The sequence below is a fragment of the Callionymus lyra genome, chromosome 6 (assembly GCF_982586985.1).
Source record: "Callionymus lyra chromosome 6, fCalLyr1.hap1.1, whole genome shotgun sequence".
NCBI lineage: Eukaryota > Metazoa > Chordata > Actinopteri > Syngnathiformes > Callionymidae > Callionymus > Callionymus lyra.
In genome coordinates this window covers 33,832,726-33,856,253 of record NC_141823.1, presented here as the reverse complement: position 1 = coordinate 33,856,253, position 23,528 = coordinate 33,832,726, and the positions used below count along the sequence as shown (strand labels likewise).

The window sequence follows — 23,528 nt, the reverse complement described above, 5'->3', positions numbered from 1 at the left end:
GGAATGCATGATTCCATTTTGTCGATTTCTGAATCTCCATCTGGATCAAGAAACCAGTTAAATTATTCATCATTTTGCTTGGAGAGCTTGAACAACTTTTAACTACTATTTTTCACTTCCTCCGTGTGTTTGATAGAGTTCTGCTGCCACCTGCTGTCCCATTAAGTTCATTTTATGCAATCATTTTTCAAAAGATAGAAAAGGTTGACTTACCATGACTTTAGAATCAACATGGGAAAAGCATTTAGTGAAATCAAAATAACGGCTGAAGAAATGCATTTTTGTCTGTCATTCATCTGACCGGTCCAGTCAGTGCATGTGATATTATTGCTGCTTCTATCTGGCTGGGAAGTCTGAACTGTAGACCTCTGAAGCAGATCTGGTGCTTCCGGCATGTTTGCTGATGTGGGCGGTTCTGCTCTGTCTCTGCCTATGGTTTATGTATGCATTGTGGCAATTAGACAGATTTGGAAAACCATAGTTTTGTTAAACAATCACTTTTAAGCTACTTGGTGGTTATTGCTCTTGTATTTTCTCATCCAAGAGGAAAGAGGAGGTTGTATTTTGCTGATGTTGCTTTCAAAACTATTTTCATTGAAGACTGCAGATCTCAATGAAATCCTCTGGAGATGTCGGTAGTAGATGAAGGAGGGTTGATTAAATTCCGAATGATGAAGAACTCGTATTGATGAAATAAATGTAGGTAATAATGTAGGCTATAGTGGTGCTTTCTGCTCTGATGGGTGCTCCTGTTTTGGTGTAAAATTCTGCTTGACATGAGTGCTGGTTGCTTTGCTTATTTTCTTTGTATGTGTACATTTCCTACTTTGGTTTCTACCTGTTGGAGCTGCACTCTCGTCATAACTCTTTTGTCATGAGCGCGCGGGTTGTTGTGTTTGTGTGGCATCCTAGTCTTTGGCTGGCGCATGTGCGGCTCAGCTTGAGCGGTCAAGTGTGGAGGCAGCCTGGGAGAGTGGAGTCTAGTAATAGAGGAGGCGATGGAGAAAAGGAGCTTCGCATTAATCACACACAGCTTGAGAGTGAGACGGCATGTGCTCCTCTTTTATATCACATCTACCATTTTCTTTTCCCCTCCGTGTCCATCCCTCTCTCCCAGTGGTTGTGCTCAACAAGCGCCCTGGTCCCGGCACATGGAGAGAGTGACAATCAGTGCAGCTAATGAAGTGCCGGTCAGCATCTGATGAGCCAGTTTTATGGGGACGACAGAGTCTCTCCTCTCCTCCTGCTGTACTCGGCAGATTCCCTGCAGGGCGAGCATGTGTGGCTATCGCCCCTTTGTAGGAAGGAGCACATGGTAAAATTATGACCAGCATTTCTCTCTGCTTTACGTCTGAATTTATGTTTTTAATATACATCTGTGGAAACTGAGCCACTCATAAGCAAACATGACAAGTGTTTCTTGTCTGCTTGGATTCCCTCTGTGTGTAAAGAAAATGTATCTTTGAAGAAGTGGTGGGTGTGTGGTGGCAGCGCATGAGTGAGAGGAATAATGGCTCTCATTTGTGTGGAGAGGTGTCTCAGAAATGTGGCTGCTAAAGGAGCTGTCTTCTGCCTTTAATGTTTCTTTCTCCTCACCTGCTTCTTTCTCTGCTTTCTTAATTATTTAGTCTGCCCTGCCTCTTCACTAGGCTGCTCTGCCTCTACACCGGGGGAGGGGGGGTTGAGAAGAGGTCTGTTGCTTAGCAGTTCAGAGTCACTGTGATCCCCTCCTCTCATCTTTTCACTTCCCCCCTCTCTCACTACATCCCTCCCTCCAGCCTTGTTCATTCCCTGCAGTGTTCTATATGCACACTGTGTGTGCGTGTGCGTGCGTGCGTGGTGAGTGAATAGGTTGTGACACTAGAGCTGTATTAAGTGTAGCTCCATTCCCCAGGCTGAGTGGGCCGCTATTGATTGACCCAGTCTTGCAGGGGAGAGTAATGGCTCTCTGAGGTGAGGGGGGAGAATTAAGCCACTAATTGCCATTGTGAAGACAAGATATGCTCACCCCTCCTCGTGCACCGCCACCATACCACCCCCCTTCACCCCCCATCTTTCTACTTTACTCTCACCTTGCACTTCTAACGCACTCTCACTTCCTTCCTTCCTCCACCTTTTATTTTTCATGTTGGTGTGTCACCTCACATGCATCATCCCCGTCTTGTCGTCACAGATCTGGTCCCACAGGTGCCGTTGCTGCCCCCTCTCGTCCACACACATCTGATTAGGGGATTGTTTGCACTAGGCGCTTGTGAAAGTGTGGTTTAAAGTGATAATGATCAGGCTCATCTTCAGCTGCATCTTTTCTAACCTGCTTTCCAGACCCACCTTGTTTCCTACACTGGCCTGTGGTTTCCCTTCACATGTTGAGATTCACTCATGAGATGTGAGGGTCAAAACGGCTCCGTAAACCTTGTGCGACGATGCAGAGTAAACCACAAGCCCACATGTGTGTAGAGGAACCATTACATGTGGAGTAATCCGCATCAAGTGGTTGAGTTACTCTTTCCCCTGCACACCCACTTATTCTTCTAGCACCTTTAGGTGTTAAAACCAGCCAATGCTTTCTTCGCCAACTCATGTGGTTTGTTTTGTTGTTGTCATGGAAGCCAAAGTATGTCTTAGATGGTGACAACTTTGAAGTAAGTATAGATCAGAAACAAATTTGAGGTTTGTGCTTTTGCAGAGAGAACAGCGAGGCCATGAGTGCTACAGTCTTCGCACCAGCACCGCGGACCACTCTCACGATTGCGACCCGAATTGACAGTTTCAGAAAACCCACTGTTTATCAGCAGAACCAGAAAGAGACAGGAAACGGTGGTGGACACAAGCGATAGAGACAGTGCTGTGTCGTATAACGAAAACCTCATGGTCGCATTAATAAAGCACAGTTCAAGCAGCTCACAACATCAAGTTGTTGTTTAGGTGCTAATAATGTACCTTGTTTCTGCTCTTTTTTTTTTGACAGATTTCTTCTTTTAGTTCATTTTATTTAAACGTATTTGTATTCATTATTTATTGATTCATTACAGCTTTTGACTTCTTGGCTATTATCTTTGTATGTGCGTGTGTGTTAAATGAAACAATTTATTATTTTCAACTTTGTAATGAGTTAAGTTTGTAAATGGCTTCTTTTAATAGTCCACCGTTGTTTGTTTTTGATTGATTCCATTGAAAGAACCAATGTTGGTGTTAAAGAAGGAAATAATTTGACTGAAGGTGTTTGAATGTCCACTGATTTCCATTATAAATCTAAGTTTAAACAAAATTCTGAATCTGCAATATATTTTTGTTTTGTTGTCCACGAAACATTTAAAATGTCCCTGTAAAAAAGGAGTTTTTATTAAACGAATGACTTTTAGCATTCCTGCTCTTGTTGTCGTTGAGCTATACAAAGAAAAGATTTATGTGTATTTATTGAAGAGTCATTTTTAGCCGCTCTGAGTTATGTCTCCTTCCCGTCAAGGCTGCGTGCCTCCTGATCCATTTCAGCAGACACTAAAGGTTAAATCTAGCCTGGTACATCACATCTGTAAATCTCCTGCAGGACACGACCGTTAATTTAGCTCCATCGATTATCTGCATATTTTTTCTTGACCGTGAGCTAATTCTGTCTCTCCATCTCCCTGCAGCTGCGTCCTCCATCAGCAGTGAGTCCTCTCCTGTGTCTTCGCCAGCCACCAACCACAGCTCTCCGGTCAGCACACCCAAGAGAGGTCCGCTCGGTCCAGGCTCTGTTCTGGTTCCCCCTGTGGGACACAGCGTGCCAAACACTCCACCTGTAGTCACCATTGCTCCAACCAAGACCAGCAACGGGCTGTGGAGAACAGAGGGACGCCAGGTGAGGATTAAACCACATCAACTCAAACACCATTTACCAAGTTATTTATGGTCCACTGGGTTTTGAATTTGACATTATTAAAATAAAAACCTAAAAAGGAAAGTAAAAGAATATCTGACTTATTTTTCACTTTACGTATAGACTGCGCAAATACATTTTCTAAGACCATCTGGCCACAAGTGTTCTGTGGAAGGATGCGCTCTGTTCTTGTCATGTGTTGAAGTGTTGAGTTGCTTCTTGAGATGGCCAGCTTGTACAAACACTCTAATGGGCTCTGAAAGGAGATTATTGGATTTTGTGTCCGGCCTCTAACCCTTAGTGTTGCAGCGTGCACTGGACATATGCACATTTGACATCGCTGGTGGGGCAGTGAGTGTCTGCCTGAGCCCTCTCACCCCCACACAAGATGCTTCATGCGTTAAACAATGCCAGCTGCCACTGGGACATCGGGTGACAGCCTCAACGGCAGCTAACATCTGTGCCCCTCCAGACCCCCTCCTTCTATGCCCTATTGGCCTTGGACTACCCCCACCCCCCACCGTTCCCCTGGCTTTGCCCTCCTAACCCCCACAACCTCATGTCCAGCAGTCAAGTGCATCACTGCTCTGTCGGCCTAACACCTTCTCTGTAGTGTGGAGAGCGAGCGAGCGAGAGCTGCTTGCTTTGATAAGGAGTGGATTATGGATTATGGCCTTGCTTTAAGCCTTCTTATCGCAGCTCAGGGCTAATGGTGAAGGCCAAGCACATGGTTATGAACAGCACTTGGCTTCTTGGGGAAGCTCTCTGGAACACTTGGTCGAATCTATAGGGACGGGTGTGCAAGGAGGTCAGGGAGCAAGGTTCATTCATTCTATTGTCCTCTCCTCCTGACCTTTCTGTGACCCTCACTCACAGCAAACAACCACACACCTGTGTGTGTGTGTGTGTGTGTGTGTGTGTGTGTGTGTGTGTGTGTGTGTGTGTGTGTGTGTGTGTGTGTGTGTGTGTGTGTGTGTGTGTGTGTGTGTGTGTGTGTGTGTGTGTGTGTGTGTGTGTGTGTGTGTGTGTGTGTGTGTGTGTGTGTGTGTGTGTGTGTGTGTGTGCGAGCCAGGATTAAAGGGGTCATGGGTTTGATGGCTCTGGCTGCCTCAGGACCTCGGGGTAAAATATAGGTCCATAGCTGGTGTGAATAGGAGAACAATGCTTTATAAAACTTTATCAGCTCAGTATTTATCAGTATTAATATAGTATCAGAAACCATTTATCAACAGTTATATTTATTTACATATAGAAATAAATGACGCTTCAATGCAATTATAAAATAAGTCTGTGTAGGTTTATAAATTAGATCATTGAATTGCTTGAACAAGATGCTATCACTGCAGCATATTTGAGTATACATTTCTTCTCTTTGTTTATACAAGAGTTATACATTTTTGTTGAGAGCTTTTTTCTAAAACAAAATGTTTTATTTTGATGAATTGCAACTGTTTTTGCTAAAATACATGCAATACATGATAGATGGTGAATTGATCAACTTAGAAGGCTATTTAATGACTCAAACATTAACATTTTGATCATGTTTCCTATAAAGTTGGTATAACGAATTATGAATTAAAGTATTGTGAGGTAAACTAGACTCATATTTATGCTCATTCAATCTATTTAAGATTTAATTTCAACTGGGTTAATACAGTTAGTTAATCAGAGAAAAACTCTTCTGAGAAGCTTTTCTTCTAGTTGATCTCTGGACCCCTGTAGAATTTGCCTGTTGCTGTGTCCATCTCTGAGTGTTGGAAGCTTTGATTTGTGTCTTCATCTTCCCCCCTGGAGGAGGGAGGGGTTTGGTGCGTTGGCATTTTGCTTTAATGACTGCAGGAGTCTGCTCCCGCTGCTGCCTGTAATTGCTTTTTAATTGGCAATTTGGATTCATGGCTCCATCTGAGGGACGTAAACGAGCGCTCAACAATGCACGGGGTCTCCCTCCCTCTCTGGAGGTTACCAGGCCCCCACTCTCACAGGGGAAGATGGAGGCAAATGGATGAGTCTTTGAGTCTGAGTGTTTTTGCTCCTGGGTGTGTATATGGCATGTTTCTGTTGTATTGTGTCGCGCTGACAAGGAATCGGCCTGTTGTTTGGCGAACTGAAAAGTCAGAAATTAAAATGTAAATATATATCCTTACAAATGTAAATATATATATATATATATATATATATATATATATATATAAACATATGTGTGTATATATGTGTGTATGATGACAAGGTAATCACATAAAAATGTAAATATGAAAAAAAAATGAAAACAAATTAAGTATTGCGAAATCTATTTATATATATGACATGGAATGACGTCAACTTCTCCAGATATCGACTCATTCTCAAACAAGGCCTCCATTCTGGACAGCTGATGATAGGAAGGGGCTGCGCTCGCCTCTTTCCGCTTGTAAAGCGGATAATATGGAGGACGGGTGGGCTGTAATGAGGGTAGGAGCGTTGAGAGAACTTGGCTGTGAGCTGGAGCGTCACAAACAACTGCCGAAACTGTCAAAGTAAACTACAAAGCTCTTCTGCAGTTGTGAGAGTTTGTGGGGAGTCTGAACATTATTTCAGAATAGATGTCATGGGGTGTGTGTCGGCATGGGTCATCAGCTGCAGTGCAGGAGGTAATGGCTCGGTAAAATGGGATTTGTTTTATCTGCACTGTTGTTTATCAGAAGGAGCAGAAGGTTCTGCCGCTGCTGGAAGGTCTTTCTCAGGTCCCAGCCGGCCAGAGGTTAATTCACTGGACCAAACAACCGACTTCTCCAAACCCTCCATGTCCAGCCTCATTCCATCAACCTTGTCTAAATGGTTCCTTGCTTAACTCACACCACCACTGCATCTGTTGGCAGGCGTTCACCAAATTGTTCTCGTACTCCCACTGTCGGAAGTTGGACAAGTCCCAGTGTGGACAAGTTGCACATTGTAAAAGCTACAGAGAAGTCCATAAAGAAACATCCTTCTACCCCCCCTTCAGTCCTTACTTCATCTCTCTCCCTTTGGCATTATAACTGCTCTCAGTTGCTCAATCCACAGTGACACTATCGAACAAAGACTTCACACAACAACAAGATTCACAGAGAACCACCTGAGAGATCAAGACTTGGTTGGTATTAGGATAAATAGGTTTCAAAACAACCAACAAAAGCTCATCATTAACTCAGGCTATCTTTGAAACTGGTTTGTGTCAAGATTTCAAGAAACAAAACTGATGAAGCGTTATATGATGCATGTTTCACATTGGCACCAAATACTAATTCAAATTCACATTTGTCAACCAAATAATAAAGTAAATGTTTTTAATATCAAAATCATCAAAATCGTATTTCTCATTGAGTGAGAAATAATGTTTTTGTCTTAATAATGACTTGGTTTTATAATAGCTATGGCCTTGGGACTTATTACCATTACCAAAAGATGTTTGAAGTATATGTTAAAATATCAACATATGGATGCAACAGTCCAGGGAGTGAAAAGGGACCCACATGGCTCTGGTCTGGTCCAGACGCTTCATTGTTGTCTCGGATTATCAAACAATCCAGAATGAAAAAAAAAGTCACTGTCACACGATGACGGTGGACAATATTTGACTGCATCCTTTGTGCGGCCGTAACTCCTGGGAGACGACGGTGTAGCATTTTTACGGTAGGAATGTGTGAGGAAGCCGATGAAAGCGCCCAAGGTTCTGGGAGCGAAAGGGGGAAGCAGAGACAACATAAACAGGCCTCTTTTTTCCTCGTGTCCTCCAGCTCACAGGAGCTTCCATGCACAGTGACAAGCGTGACGGTCAGAGGTTCTCCTGAACAATGACCAAGACTCTCTCTCTCTATCTCTCCAGGCTGACTCAGGGCCTCGAGGGGCCAGCAGGGAACGTCTGGGTGCAGAGGGGACCCTCCAACAGGAGAAGGGTGGCCCCTCTGTCCCTGCACATCTCCTGGGAAACCCCTATGCCTTCGGTCTCGCCCCCAGTGCTGTCATGCAGGATTCACGATTTCAGCATCTCAAGTGAGTCTTTTTTTGATATTCAAGACTCCAGACACTTTTTATTTGAGTCAGAAACTCACTCGGTTACCAGTGCTCACTTTGATAATGAAGCACCACAGAAGACGTTAGCTCTATTCATATTGTGATAGTAACAGTATATTAACAACAGAGACTAGTATTGTATGTACATTGTATGGATAAAAGCAATTGCCAGCTGGATTCTAACCCTTAATTGACAGTCTTGGTGTCGCAGACATGCAGATTTTAAATCACCGGAACTATTTAGACATTTATACCGAAGTTCCTCTGCCAGAAAAGAACCTGAGCTTCCTTACTTCTGTCGTTATGCCTTTTAACAAAGGTTCACCTGTACAATACAAGAGTAAACGTGTCACATTACTGAATAATCCATTTTTAATCCCATGAAATAGTCAAATTGTCTTTGAAAGCAAAAGATTTTTGGAGTAAGCTTGTAGGAGAATGGTAAAAGAAGAAGGTAGAGAAAAGGTAAAGGTTAATACATTAAGATAAATACAAGAGGTCATGTTTGAATAAGAGGCCAGAGTGTTTACAAGTGTTTATTTATAACAAGAGATATTACCCTTGAATCAACTACTAATTCATGATATTAGCAGTCATTTGGGTAGTTATTAATCATCATGAAGTACTACTATTCTTTAACATGAATTTGGAGGTTTTTATTTGATCATAAAACCTAGAATTGATCATTCAGAGGATTTTTTTCAGCAGTGCATGAGGTGCTAAAGAAAATATTTGTCGATCAGTCTGTCCAGACAGTTACCCAACGTTGTCCCTCCGGGTCACGTGCCAGAGGAATATCTGCGGGGCTTCAGGCCGTACGCTACAGCCGAGGACGCTCTGAGGATGCCATCGTTGCCGCTGGGACTGGATCCAGCCACAGCAGCTGCAGCAGCAGCAGCGTACTACCATCCCGGCTACCTGCCACACCCGTCCTTCACGCCGTACAGGTGCGAGTCCATGATTCAGTAGCACAAGGTCACGTGCAGTTTAAAGTCAAGTTATGTTGAAAGTGCACTGATTTAGTAGTCAAGTAAGATTGTTTGTGTGGGTCGGTGGAGGAGAGATACTGTGGACATTGGATAGATTGACATCACAGAGGTTTCACCTTTTTCCTCTCTCTTTTTTTCCCGATCCCCCAGGATGGATGATCCATTCTGCCTCTCTGCAATGAGGTCACCTTTCTATCCACTGCCAGGAGGGGGAGCTTTACCCCCCATTCACCCCTCTGCAGTTCACATGCACCTACCAGGTGTGCGCTACCCTGGCGACTTCACACACCCGTCCCTGTCCGCTCTGCAGTCTGAAAGGTAAGGCTTCTTTTCAAAGCCTTCTCCTCAAGTTTCGTTCTGATTTGACCTTTTCTCTCTCCTCTTGGTCTATCCAGGCTCCAGCTGGAGGATGAGCTGCGGCAGCGCGAAAGGGAGCGAGAAAGGGAACGGGAAAAGGAGAGGGAACGCGAAGCAGAGAGGGAAAAGGAAAGGGAGCGTGAACGAGAGCGAGAACGAGAGCGTGAGAGGGAGCTGGAGAGAGAGCGGGAGCGTGAGCGGGAAAGGGAACGCGAGAGGGAACGAGAGAAGGAGAGAGAAAGAGAGAAGGAGTTGGAGAGGCAGAAAGAGCGAGCTCAGAGGGAAAAGGAGTTGCAGGCATCCAAAGCTATGGAGAGTCACTATTTGGCTGAGCTTCATGCCATGAGGAGTCAGGACGACCGCAGCAAGCCTGAGAGACTCACTCCGAACCGGGCTGGTAGGTTCTTCCCCCGACAGCCTTCACCTCAAGCATTAGTATTGACACTGACATCTCTTACCCTCCACAGAGAAAACCAAAGAGCCCGCCCTACCGGCCCCCAAACCCGTCCCTCCCGGACACCACTCCACAATGGTACAATCGCATCACACAATTCCGGGTCTCATCTCGAGCCACGGCCTGTACATGGGACCCGGCGCCATCGGAGCCGGACTCTCGTCGTCGTTGATGGCTCAGAGGGCGAATGAGGAGGAGAGGTGGATGGCACGGCAGCGCAAGCTGCGTCAAGAGAAAGAAGACCGTCAGTACCAGGTGTCGGAATTCCGCCAGCAGGTTCTGGACCAGCACCTGGACTTGGGACGGAGCGTCGACGTGTCAGATCACCGGCTCGACCCCAATAGGTAAAGTTTGCCTAATATCATGTCGGTACATGCATTCTTCAACTTCTCCAGCAAAGTTTACAAACCTTATTTGGATCAGGCTTGTTTACAATGCTGTAGACTTTCATGTGCTCAAAAAAGCTTTTTATTATTTTTGTTTTAAGCAATGTTTTGCAACAAAAAAATATATTGTATTTTTTTTCTCTAAAATATATACTAAATATAAATTGTATCATAACAGACTTTGTGTTATTTGGGGAATAATTCTTATTGTTGTGGTTAACGGGTCTGTGTACAATTGTCGACACCTATGCTAGCAAGCATCTGCTTATAAACACAGCTTTAACACTTCACACGTCAAGCTTGAAATGCATCTTTTCTTTCTCTGCTGGAGTTTGACTCTGCTCTTGACAAAGAAGGGAAGTCGGCCGTTTTATGGAAAAATGAGAAAGTTTGTGTTAATCTAGTTTATTGGAAGTGTAGCTGTGCTCACCTGTCTGACAGTTTTGGCATCATCTTTCATGAATCCTTATCTAGAAGTCGTGACTGAGTCATAAACTCACAAGCAGGATTATTGATGCTAGACATTTGCAGCACTGTGGCTAGCTTCTGAACCAAACTTCTCCCAACGATGACTACTTTCTGTTGGTTGAGGCAGGCGGGGTGGCTAAGATGCACACCAGCTAATACCCGGCTAATCCTCTCATCCTTGCACAGCATAAGTCTCTGGCTTAGCCTCCTTTGTATCAGTGTTTGTGTCATATGTGATTCAGGGGCTGAAGTGATGGACAGCAGAGGTACAAGCGTCCGTCGGGTGCTGTATTGAGCACTCCTGAGCTGCAGATAAAGCTCGACTTGACTCACAGACATTTACAACACGAAGCTGTTGAGTGCGTTGTTGTTGCTCTGTTGCCAGAGTTGTTTAGGAGAGTTCAATAGTCATCAGCTTTATGTTTAAGTAAGTCAGTTGTAAATCCTTAATTTTCATTGTGTAAGCGTATTGTTAATCCAATAATCTCTGTCTAATAATCAATGACCCAATTTCCCTCAAAGTCGGTCTCAAAATCGGAGCTTCTGGACACAAACTCATGACTCTGAGGCATGACGTTTCCGCTCTTTCCTTTAAAAAAAATATATTTTCAGTTTCACACATAGACTCTAGTTTTTTAAAGTAGCTGGCTGCAGCAGTGAGAAGCCGTACGACTGGATGACAAACTATTAAAACCTTCTTCAATCCACATTGAACTGCTAAACGTTGAAATATAATCTGATCACAAGTCATTTTAAACAATCCTCAAAGGTCCAGTAAAAGTCTCAGTGGTCATGTGACCTTTAGCACACTTTTGAACCTGTCTTATGCTGTGTTTTACAGACAAATCCTTCATGAGCAGGTCAGCCGGGATGTCCACCCTCACCTGGGAGCCCCTCCTCCACTCATTTCCCCAAAGCCTCAGCAGCCACCACGTGAACACCACCCGCCTCCTCCCACCACCCTCTGGAACCCTGCATCTCTCATCGACACCACCTCAGAGTCTAAACGTAACCAAGAGTCCTCGGGGATGGGACACTACGAGCTGAGTCGGGTGTCCATGGGACCCTCAAAGTACGAGGACGGGCTCAGGAGGAGGGACACGCAGCACAGAGGACCTGCTAACGTCTCCGAGTCCAGCACGTTCTTGGCTGACCTGGAGAAATCCACACACTCCTTCTTCAACCAGCACCGGTCCTCCCTGTCTCTGTCCAGCCAGTATGAGCTGGACGGAGCCATGAAGAGCAACTCTGGACTGAAAAGCCACAGCAGACACACAGGGGGCGCCGTCGTCCTAGGATCAGGGATGGGACAGGTATCTTCATCGGGAATGGCTCCAGACACGATGTTGATCTATGACGAGGTCCTTCAGCAGCACCGGATGCCCGTCAGTAAGCTAGACCTGGAAGAGAAGAGGAAGAGGGAGGCCAGAGAGAAAGGTACGTCTTTACTTTCCTCAGTGACCTCCAGGTGCAGCAAAGGTCATTTTCAACCCTGCCTTGCTTCTTCGCTGTAGGTTACTACTACGAGCTGGACGACTCGTACGATGAAAGTGACGAGGAGGAAGTGCGTGCACATCTCAGGAGAGTAGCAGAGCAGCCGCCCCTCAAGCTGCTTGAATCCTCAGAGGTACACATCCGAACACTCCTGCACACACACACACAGACACACACACACACACACACACACACACACACACACACACACACACACACACACCTGTATTTGGTGACTAAATGTAACTGTATGTTTACGTGGCTTCTTCAACAGAAACTGGACTTCCTGGGGATGTTTGGTTTGACCACTGTCAGTCGGCGGGACGAGCTGGTGCAGCAAAAGAGACGCAAAAGAAGGAGGATGCTCAGGGAGCGCAGCCCCTCGCCAACATCCTCGCAATCCAAACGCACTCCTCCCCCTCCTCAACTCAGCACACGCTTCACTCCTGAAGAGATGAACCGAGCGCCAGAGCTGGAGGACAAGAAACGCTTTCTCACCACGTTTAGACTGTCCCACGTCACCATGCAGCAGCGGAAAGGTACGACAAAACACGTTGAGCGACATTTACCCTGTAAAAACAGACCCTGGTCTGAAAAGCACTCTATAAATATAAATGACTTACTTACTTATTACTTACTTATTTTAAAAGTTATTATTTTCATACTTGTATCCCGCCAAAATCTAAAATCTTTTATTCAGTCAAGGAGATTCATTTTTTAAAAACATGGCTTATTAATTTGACCTCTCTATATGAGAAGTACTGCTGGCTGCCAGCAGAGGGCAGTGCTTCACCACCCTCTATTCCCCTCCCTGAGCTACAGCTCAGGTCTGAATCTGCTTCTCATTTATTTATAGATAATGAGAGGGTGGTGGAGCTGCTACAGGCCATCAGAGAGAAGAGCGTAACCTTGGATACCATCAGACATGCCCCTCATCCGCTGTGTAAAAGCCCTGCGGCACAGACCTCCGGTGAGAAATATGCTAATGCATGCGAGCAAAAGCTCTCTCTAGCCGCCACTCTGTCTGTGTTAGTACTGTCATGTGACGTCCATCACTGGTTCAAACACTCGTTCTGTGGCGACCTCGTCGTGACTCGCATGTGTCCCCATCATTGCAGACTCGGTGTTATCTCAGCCTCCCTCTGAACCTGAAGACCAGCCTGGCGTCAGAGCGCAGAGCCCCTCCTCACGCTGCTCCTCGTCCCCCAATGGCCACCCCAAGCCCCTCGGGGACACTTTAAGACCAAAGGAACCCCCATCACCAGCTGTCCACCCAGACAAGGCCCGGGGGCCGGGAGAGGGACACGTCTCCAAGAGGAGCTCCAGCCTGCTGAACAGCTTGCGGCCACCGCTCCCCCTGCAGGCGAAAGAGGGTCATCACAGTATGAATGGACGCACCAAAGCTTGGGAGACTTTCACGCCGGAGGAATTCGCCCAACAGTTCCACGAGTCTGTGCTGCAGTCCACTCAGAAGGCTCTGCAGAAGCATAAAGGTACCAAGAGACAACATCAGCTGAATCTACAGTGGTTAAGATCAATAGATTGGATTAGATAGACTTTTAAAAAATGGGTTTCCAGTACACAGCAGACGATAGATTTATAAAAACAAAGTGCAAATAAATCGTATTTAGAATTCACTTTTATTCAGTCTTGTGAATTTCTCTGTGAGATTTCTCTATGGAGATTATTAAAGTATGGTATGGCTAAGTGTCATGGTCAAATCCGTCTTCTCTTCAGGTGGAGCTTCAGGCATGTCGGACACGCCGCAGGAGTCCTCGGTCCATTACAACATTCCAGAGCTCCAGAGCGCCCCCGGGCGGCCGCCACAGTCTCACTTGAACACGCAGACTTTCCCAAACCCGCTCGCACACACTCGCCCTCAGCCCAACGGCCAGCACTTCCCTGCTCCGCCCCACCGGGAAGCCTCAGGGACGAGGGACGACCTTTCAGGTCCAGATGGCGAGGAAGACGAGGAGGAGGATGAAGAAGAGGACACCCCCGCTTCCAAGTGGCAGGGGATTGAGTCGATATTTGAAGCTTATCAGGAATTTATAGAAGGTAAGAAGATTTGTGGGAGTTGTAGTTATAATTGTCGGCCACTAGACGGTCGGAGCAACAGGTCTTTAATGTTTGTTTTCCCTCACAGAGCAAAGTTTGGAGCGACAAGTATTGCAGAGTCAGTGCCGAAGACTTGAAGCTCAAAACTACAACCTCAGTCTGACGGCTGAGCAGCTGTCTCACAACATGGGGGTAAGTCAAGGTTCACTCACAACTTTGAAGAGATTGTTCAATAAAACAAGCTTTAAGCGTGATTATGTGAGCAAACCTCTTCAGACTTCAATAAAATATGGACGTACTACTGAGATCAACTCTAATTACTCTTGTTTGTGAGAAAGTCCATCGACCAGTAGACCTGATGAAAGTTAAAAATGATTGATCTTGTGATTTATGAACCAAATAAAGGCAAAATACAGCCTACAAATAATGGAACCGTAAACAAGGCCGCACACAAACGGCTCTTCTAGCTCCAAGCCTATTTCTAATGTTTGAATTATGTTTACAAACTGTGTCGGCACCACCTGCTGAACTCAGTGAGGATAACGCTTCATCAAGCTTCTGACTTTCTAATAGTTTTCAATTGTAGCTACACACCACCATAATAAACTGAGCGTTCCTAACCTCAGAGTTATTTAAGGATGGATGGTCTTCAAGTGGATAGTTTTTTGTGGACATTGGCAGTGTGGACATCTTGAGACAAATGGTACTGGAGTGGTCCTAATGTTGTGCCACCATCATGTGGTTGTGTGCAGGAGCTGATGTCACAGAGACAGAAGCTGGCGGCGGAGAGAGAGAAGCTTCAGGCGGAGCTGGAGCACTTCCGGAAGTGTTTGACGCTGCCACAGACGCACTGGCCGAGAGGCGGCCATTACAAGGGTTACCCCCCCAGGTGACCGGGAACACCCCCGTGATGGCCGCCGCCACTCGTCCTCCTGGACCAACGACTTTTTCAGTCCATGTGGCTCGATGGAGGAGACGCGGACTGCCCGAGCAGGACTAGTGAAAGTCTCAATGCACAGCAGTGAAGGACTCGGTGGCTTCATACAGTCGCTGAAGTGTGCCAACGTAGCCGACGAGCACGGAGCAGAACCTGCAGATCACCACGCTCGCACAGACCCGCCTCTGCTGCTATGTCGTCCCTCGCCGCCACAGACAATCCTGCCAATGAGGGACCAGCTGCCCCAGGAAACCTCCGGCCAAACGCTCAGCATGAGCCGGAAATGCACTTAAGAAGCTGAAGAATGACACGTGGTACGACGACACTCTTGAACTGAGGAAATGCACAGAAATGAGGAAATGTTTTATTTCAAAATAAAAAATGGAAATAAGAATTTAAAAAAAGGTGCTTCTGCCTTGTATTGTACATAATATGAAGACTTAAAGAATTTTGTATGTTTTTATTACTTCAATCATTGTTCTTTAAAAAAGATAAAAGCCTGCCATTTTATATGTTTATGCATTTGGGTTGGAAGAATAATCGCCGCTTTCCGCAATCGTACTGCTGCTGGCCAGAACAGCTCGAGATGAAACTACATCCTGCAGCTCACACCCTCGTCATCACCATCGTCGTCAAAGTCCTGCATCATTTCAAACACTTGAGTTCTTTTTCACCGTGTTTACTTGACTAGTTCAATACAGACATGAAGAGTCTTTCAAAGCAGCTGTTTCCCGCCCAAACATCTGGTCCTTCATCAGATCATCAGCAGTCGTGCCAAACTGTAGCATGTTTTTAGGCCCAATTAGCCAAACGTCCAGCGTGGAAGGCCATCACTGAACAACCCTGACTTATTGGCGTCCGCTCACGTAAACCACCACTTGTTGCCAAAATGTCCAACAGTTGTGCAGGATCGTCACTCTGTGCCTGGCCTGTCAAGACGTTTGAGATGCCCCTCGTATACAAAACAAGTGCCTCATCGGAGCATGTTATCTCCCCCACTAACCCAAACAATCTTCAATTCAGCACGAGTCCCTGCGACTCTAAATCAACTGCTCCAAATGAAGGATCATTGTGCTGAGAGCGCATCCTGCTGGTCAGTCGAGAGCTGCCAACAAGCCCCGTGTCTCCCCCCGCACACGCCTGCGATAGCCTCAGTGGACGATGTTTAGATGCTGTGAATCCTGTTTTTTATGTACTGTTTGAATTCATCGTAATGTAATATATTCTTTGTCCAATGTAGTAATTAGGTATTTATGAATATATGGCTGTGATTTCAGACAAAAAAAGAAAATAAAATATTTGAAAAAAATATTTATTAAACCTTTTGTCATCTCCTTTCAAACTTTGTTTTTATTATTTTTTAAATGCAGTTATGTGTATATACAGTATATATATAAAATGTTTTATAGCAATTTAATAATGATGGAAATTCTGATATATGCGTTTGTTTTGTTCTGGTTATTTGAAATGCATAAAAAGATCTAGTGAACGTTATAAAATTAGAAATGATTATCGTGTTACATCCCAGTTTCTTTGGACGAGACTTTCTGTTCCAATTTCAAGAATCCTTCATTATCCGTCAAGGTCACCCCTGTGTTGTTAGTTCCTCGTTCATCTTTCTTTAAAGTGATCGTCCCTTTAACATTTTTTATCTAAAATTCTTTCAAATATCTGAAAATAAATCCATCCAAATAACCCTAAAACATAAACGTATAAAAAGGATATTGAAAACGAGAAATATTTTAACGATATCAAGAAGCAAATAAAAAAAGTTAAAATTAAATTAAGAAATAATGGTTACCACATATTACGAAATAAGAAAACTAAAATGTTTCTTTTAGCCATTTATATATTTATGTATGGAAATAAAACCATGCCCTTCAAGGATTCTTCCTTTTTTGTTCACCTTTAATTTGTTAATTTGTTAAAAGAAAATGAAAACTGAAAAATAAAATGATTGTAAAGCAAAATATTGAATTCCTTTTAAGAACCTTGACAACACTTTCTTGTCTTGCTATTTATTCATTTGATGTTTTTTTAAGGTGTCCTATGGTATTTTTATTAATTTCCTTATTTATGTCATGACTTACTGAAAAAAGAATTAGAACAATAATGCTTTGGCCGTTTTTATTTTCTTTGACATATTTGGAGAGCCAACTATTTATTTATAATTTCAGTTTTCCCCAAAATAACAAATGAAACAAAATTATACAATTCTGAAAATAAAATAAAAACATGTCAAATTAATTATTTTTTGTCATGCGTCATGTTGAATGCACTTAACTACCTACATGAAATACACAAAAAACTGACTGTTACTTTAAACGGAAGGTGGAGATAGACCTTAGCGGTGTGTGGAGTTCACAAAAAAAGTGTAGTGAGTCGTCTATAGTTTCAGTGATGGAGTTTAGACAAAACTATTTATTTCTTTCACTTCATACAAAATCAAGTGATTTTGGATCACACAAGGAAATATCGACACATGATTGAAAAAGGTCAACTGACGTCTGCCGAGTTCAAGCTCAAAAGTCTGTCAAGTGTCCCTTGCTGGACCCCGGCTGCAGGTTCGTCCTCAGTTTGAACATGCAGTTGAGAGAGTCGAGGAGGAACGATCGGATGGTGTTGATCTCCATCAGGGTCAAGTTGTCCAGCTACAGAAGAAAGGGACTTTTGAAAAAAAAAAAAAAACCTCACACCTCCTTCACAGGAGTTTATCTCTGAAGTGTGTCCTCCTGATGGTCCGCTAGCGTCATACCTTGGCGTGCGCCTCCTGCTGGCTGATGAAGCTGTCTGCAGAGAGGCGAAGCTTAGCGATGCGTGTGTCCCAGATGTCCTTGACCAGCGTGCGGATCTCATCTGCTTTAGGGATGTTGTCTGACGCACTGAGAATCCAACACAACAAGATTATGAGGCTGTTGACTGAGAACACACACACAGATACTCACTGGTTCAACAGCAACTTGGTCAGCTCCATGTAGTACGCACTCGGGACTTGTGTGAACGTGTCTTCCTTCCTCTCCAGCTCTCGCATCTCCTCCAGTTTCCCTGCAGAGGAAACATGACTCAGAGATCAACACTCGGAGCAGGAAGTCAGAAATGTCTTCATTGGTTATACAGTACAGTAATTCTTTATAGATGCAGATCAGATCATCAAACACATGTAAATATTCATTAAAGACACCACTAGTAACCACAAAAATGTAGTTTTTAAAGGAAAATGTGTATAACTAAGTGAGAAAAAAGGCGACCAAAATATCGGGAAGATCAAGTTGTTCAAAGGTAATCTGATGGGATTTTGGTCATTAGATTGGCTCAAATCTTGTAATGCATCAAAAACTAAAATATGTCAAATAATAATAATGAAGCCTTTCAATATAGCAAAACTAAAATAACCACCACAGTTGAATAACAAGGATCGTTTCCAAACATCCGCAGAGCTTTAAAACACGCAAGACCTCCAAAGAAGTGCAGGACTCACTCGCCTCAGTGAAGGTCAGTGACTCCACCATGAGAACATCAAACCAACAGTATAATGGTGGTGAGTGTGACCGTATAGTGCTGTTGTGCTGCTTCCAGACCTGGAAAACGTGATAAATGGAACAATCTGTTTGTGTCGGTGACCTTAAACTGAAGCTTAGGACTATGATCCAAACAGAGCAAGTATACGAGTACAATTTCTTATTATTAACATCATTAGGTCGAGCCTCAGAATGGCTGATGAATAACAAAAAATAAACTTTAGAGTTGGCTAGTCAAAGCCCTGATCTGAATCCCACTGAGTTGATGTGACCCAACAATGACTGTGTGATTGTAAGCATTAAATCCATGTCAAGCACAGACGCTGTCAGTCCGTCATTTCTCGACATTGTAACATATATCAACAATCAATACAATGACATTAGATCACATAAGTGTGCATAAGTTAAATAGATGAATAAAATGAATTTTAATCGAAAAACAAAAGGGAAAAACAACAAGAAATATTTAGAAGTGAACCAGTAATGAATAATAAGCATAGAATAATACAAGTACTAAACATAATAGAAAGTCATCTTTCTGAAACATTTGTGCATGATGATGTTTTTAGTTCTTGTCTCAACTTATAAAGGCGGCAGAAACAGTCAAAGCGCTAAAATTTCGTTTGACTTTTTTAAAATGTTTTTATATACATTATTTAAAGATTAAATACCTTCCTAATAATAGTACAAACGTCCCTACGACATCTTTTCCCTTAACCTTAGTAAACATTTTTGATTCTTAACTGATCATTCAAATCAACTGAGAATTTGAAACAGAAAAACACTGCAGTGGATCATTGATGTCACTTGGCTGAGCAAATCGTTCAAGATACTGAATAGTGTCTTTGGTGTGTGTCCTCTTTATGTGATATTTTGGATCAGTTAATGATGTCACGGTGACGTATTTGATCCTCACCAACGTCCATCCAGTCTGGAGGGATGACGCGACACTTCTGCCGCTGCTTCAGGTTCAGAGCCAGCCACACTGGAACATCCACCGGCAGGCCGGGGTTGAAGGGACCGAGGTCTCCCTGAGGTCACGATTAGGAGTACAAGGACGTGAACACGCGCTTATAGATGAACATGTTTGGATCAACAAAGAGAACGAGGTTTGTCTCGTTCCAAGCACCGTGCTACAAGAACAGCTCCGTTTTAGTGTGACTGATGACGTACTTACCCCGATCAAAAAGATCTTGTCCAAACTGAAGTTAGGAATGATCTTCACCATCTCCTTCTCGGCGAGAAACTCCCCCTCCGCTGGATCCATGTCCGGCTCTTTAGTTTCTAAAGCTCACTCGAAAATGTAACATTGTTGCTGATATGAAAGTTCCCGCGCTGCAGCGTCCGCGCGCACACCCGGAAGTGAAGTGGTGAGTAAGAGGAACTACGTCATCGGCAAAGAGGGAGGGGGGAAGGAAATTCGAAACCGTCAGTGACGAGTGAATATTTCGTTGTTTTTTTATTGTTCACATTGAAATTCAGGTTCTACAAAAAGTGCGAAACTCTCATCAAGCTTCGCTATTGGTTTATCCTCGAGACGTAATCCGTTTTTACAACAGAGACAAACTATTTTGTTAGTGTGTGAAAGTAGTTCCTCCAGCTCTTGATATGTTTAAGGCCAAAATGATGATTTCGTTTCTCCTCTTGAAATGTGTGAGGCCATAAAGCAATGACATATCTCTACGGTGTGATGGTTATCAAAATTAGTTTTTATTTGTGATAATCTCAACCACAAATGGTTACCATTTAAAAAAAATGAAACGGAAAATTTCAGCCTTAAATCAAAAATTTATTTTCAAAAACAAAATCATCAAACAGCATAAAAAGCATTTTTTAACTTGGCTCTTTTCAAAAAGCTGTTTTAATCAATCAGTCTAAAGGGTCTGTAAAATGACACTCGTGAATGAGCTTTTCCTTTTGACAAATCATCCCAAGCATATCTCACTTCATTTATATTAATTATTAAACTTTAAATAACAGATTAAAAACAAGTTAACAATTTAAAGTTGGCTAGTGAGACAACTAAAGAAAGAGTCAAGATGTTAAAATATCTGATGCTCACACTTGATTAACGCACTTCTCAAAAACTAGTTATCAAAACATCTATCTGCTGAAGGTCACCTTCCAAAGGTGGACAATAGAATGTATGGCTCTCAGCCGAGAAAGATCTGGGCTATGATGGTCATCAGTGCCGAGGACCTTATAAGAGGTTACTCAGAAGTTTCCATCGCATAGCATCACGCTGAAGGCTGTGTTCAATTCCTCCACCAGGTCTTAGCAGAGGTCCAGGACAGACTTGTTGATCACCGGATTCGTCCAGTCGCAACGCAGGTCGTCCAAGTGGTTGTCAAAGTCAATCAAGTTCTCGTAGGACCGTCCCTCCAACAGAGCAGACGTGATCTTCTGGGCTTCATTCCAGTCCTCGAAACATTCACTGCAAAATGAATAATGAAATAGTTCGGTCCAGGGCTCGGAAGTTTGACTTTAAAGTGCAACGAATGTGTTGATTTAAGAGTTTCCTAAATTGATCTTGGACCTCTATTGAAGGCATCAGTCCGTTTGTACAAAACTGTCTTTTAATTTAAATATTTGGATTAGAAAATGTTCTTAAGCCCCGCCCGCTGAAAACACTTTCTGGAGAATAAAGCCCAATGTTACGTTATAATGGGCTTCTGTCTATTTACCTCTGGTCACAGACTTCAGACGGGGAAGAACTATATAAAGTAATAACTTCAAAACATCATCATGATGAGAGACTTACTGCATCTTGGAGAGGAAGACTTTTGAAAACATGCAATGAAGTCAGAGGAGTTGGAGTTTATATATTAGTTGCCCTTTAAATTCATATAACTGTATAGATGGTAACGGTTTATATATATTTAAGTGTAAAGATTAAAACATAAGTGTTTTTCTAAATGCTTTTTTAACATTTTGCTGTGCAGGAGATGACAAGCAAGAACAGAAGGACAATAGAGGTACAAGTTTCTTGAATCGTATAAAAAATAAAGTGGATATTTTAAAACAGTGCTTCAAGTTAGAGGTTTCCAATAAAGAAAATGGCAAGAACACAAACATAACGATAGTCCAATACATTATTCCTTCCTCTACCTTGTAGAGTCTACCAGGTAAGCATGAACGACTCAACGGGTAACAATGGCTTACGTTAGTCAGGTAGAAATTGCTCAACAAACTTACCAAGTTACATCTCTGCTTCTCCATTTATTTTCATGATGATCATAAATAATTATAATTGGCTCACTACAGCTCATTTTAAGACGACTGCTGTCCACCTGCAAGACAAAAATGTTCAATAGGTTCAAACACAATTGTAGATTAAGAGAGCAGAAACAAACCCGAAAGCCAGTGTAATCACTTTTTTTTTTACATGGAGAATATGAACAAGTATGTCAAGCTTCAATGTTACAATACCATATTAACTGGTGTTTAGAACCAGCCAACATTGGCTTTACATACCATTATTATTGCAGCATCACTGAAATTCTCTGAAACTCTTGCTGCCACTTTCTCTGCCACCTGGTTGGGTCTGGAGGAGAGAGGAAAGCATTGACCACACCTGCACATCAGCCACATGCTCACTTGCCATACCTTGAATCTTTGGTGCGCTCGTTGGCTTGATAATATGCAGCGATTACATATTTGTTTTCTTTACACCAAGTGTCAATCTAGGATTCAAACACACAACATGGGAGTCAGTTAATATATTTTATTCCTCTTAAAGAACTGTGTGTCAACGGGAGTTAGAAACCATCTCATTGAACCCTTGGGTTAAGGCTTTGCACCGATATTTACGGTCATGCCTTCATTTGCTCCGGTTACAAAGCCCACGTTAGACCAGCTGATGACTCGAGCTGTGTCTGACAGTTTTCTCTTCTTCTTTGAAAGACACGTCCATTCACGATGATGTTGGGCAACATTAGTTTATGGCCTTTTGACAAAGTCCACCAAGGGAACACACAGATAGGCTTAAACTACGCCTACAACTAATAGTGGAAACATGTATTTTTTTCCACAAACACTCTCGCTTAAGTCGTCAAATATGTACAAAGCAAGTACGACTACTCACCAGAGTCAACGCCACCTCCAGCATGGGGGCCAGGGCCAGAGTACCGTGGAAGAGAGGCACACAGTCCACACACAGGACCGGCTCGTGGTGTGCGTCTCTCTTCTTGTCTTTAGTCCTTTCTGCCACCAGTAGTCCGTTAACCGCACATTGTGGGTACTTGGCGGCGTGCAGTAGCATTTTACAGTACGCTTGACTGGTCAGTTGGACAGGCATGCTCGGAGTATACTTGACAGATTCAGCGAAAATGGCTGCTCGGTGGACCTAAGCTAAGCTAATGTTAGCTTGTATTACATACCATACCTGGGGAAAGTAAATGTCAAGCTTTCTTTAAAATATATGCTTGATAGCGGATTACCTAGATAGTATATGTACCATTGTATATTGAAAAGTTCCAGATAAGTGAGGAGAATAAGTCGGCACTAATGCAAACTAATACTGCAGCACGACTCTGTACGACTCTTCTTCGCTTACTGAATAGCAAGTAGCTGACTGTAACATCCACAGCGCCACCTACTGTCTATCCATCAACCTACATGGCTAACCTCGCTTGACTTCTCAGTAATAAAAAACAGAAATACACATCATAATGAAATGTTGATGCGCTTAAGTATTAACCACCTCATTGAGTCATTAAATAACGTTTTATCCTACGATATTACATTTAAACATTACATTACATTTTAACAATAAATGCATTTACACCTGGATTATTCATAGTTGTATAAAAGGATGTGAAGAACAATCAAAGGTCAGTAGCAGCACCGCGGTAGGAGCAGCTCTTAAAATATTACATTCTAAAGACATGAAAATATATATATATGCGAAAATATGCGAAGCTGTTTAGTCATAAATAAATGTGTTGGATTCATTTAGGTACAAGTACACTCGTGTACAG

General features: G+C 43.2%; 3 protein-coding genes across 5 annotated transcripts in view; 1 reads left to right on the top strand and 2 right to left on the bottom strand.

The window, feature by feature from the left end:
- Positions 1 to 16,340, top strand: part of gse1b (Gse1 coiled-coil protein b) — a 145,467-nt gene extending 129,127 nt beyond the window's left edge. For 2 of the 3 annotated variants that reach the window (XM_087792918.1, XM_087792917.1), the window contains exons 4-17: positions 3,633 to 3,841; positions 7,701 to 7,867; positions 8,632 to 8,835; positions 9,028 to 9,195; positions 9,273 to 9,631; positions 9,702 to 10,032; positions 11,384 to 11,979; positions 12,057 to 12,169; positions 12,311 to 12,575; positions 12,893 to 13,006; positions 13,155 to 13,529; positions 13,774 to 14,094; positions 14,183 to 14,286; positions 14,847 to 16,340. In XM_087792918.1, coding sequence (XP_087649044.1) covers positions 3,633 to 3,841; positions 7,701 to 7,867; positions 8,632 to 8,835; positions 9,028 to 9,195; positions 9,273 to 9,631; positions 9,702 to 10,032; positions 11,384 to 11,979; positions 12,057 to 12,169; positions 12,311 to 12,575; positions 12,893 to 13,006; positions 13,155 to 13,529; positions 13,774 to 14,094; positions 14,183 to 14,286; positions 14,847 to 14,987 — 3,467 coding nt within the window. In that variant the 3' untranslated portion in view covers positions 14,988 to 16,340. The remainder of the gene's footprint in view (positions 1 to 3,632; positions 3,842 to 7,700; positions 7,868 to 8,631; positions 8,836 to 9,027; positions 9,196 to 9,272; positions 9,632 to 9,701; positions 10,033 to 11,383; positions 11,980 to 12,056; positions 12,170 to 12,310; positions 12,576 to 12,892; positions 13,007 to 13,154; positions 13,530 to 13,773; positions 14,095 to 14,182; positions 14,287 to 14,846) is intronic. The other variant, XM_087792919.1, reaches the window with a different exon arrangement.
- A 1,078-nt stretch (positions 16,341 to 17,418) lies between these two features.
- On the bottom strand, positions 17,419 to 19,902 carry gins2 (GINS complex subunit 2). Its single transcript, XM_087793566.1, has 5 exons — positions 19,727 to 19,902; positions 19,466 to 19,580; positions 17,977 to 18,076; positions 17,787 to 17,913; positions 17,419 to 17,682 (listed from the first exon to the last, which is right to left on the bottom strand). The coding sequence occupies exons 1-5, from the start codon at positions 19,814 to 19,816 to the stop codon at positions 17,554 to 17,556; spliced, it is 561 nt and encodes a 186-aa protein (XP_087649692.1). The 5' UTR covers positions 19,817 to 19,902; the 3' UTR covers positions 17,419 to 17,553.
- Positions 19,903 to 20,257: 355 nt separating this feature from the next.
- On the bottom strand, positions 20,258 to 23,094 carry emc8 (ER membrane protein complex subunit 8). The gene is made up of 5 exons (XM_087792904.1): positions 22,634 to 23,094; positions 22,156 to 22,232; positions 22,024 to 22,093; positions 21,745 to 21,839; positions 20,258 to 20,983 (listed from the first exon to the last, which is right to left on the bottom strand). The coding sequence occupies exons 1-5, from the start codon at positions 22,844 to 22,846 to the stop codon at positions 20,824 to 20,826; spliced, it is 615 nt and encodes a 204-aa protein (XP_087649030.1). The 5' UTR covers positions 22,847 to 23,094; the 3' UTR covers positions 20,258 to 20,823.
- Positions 23,095 to 23,528: the final 434 nt, after the last annotated feature.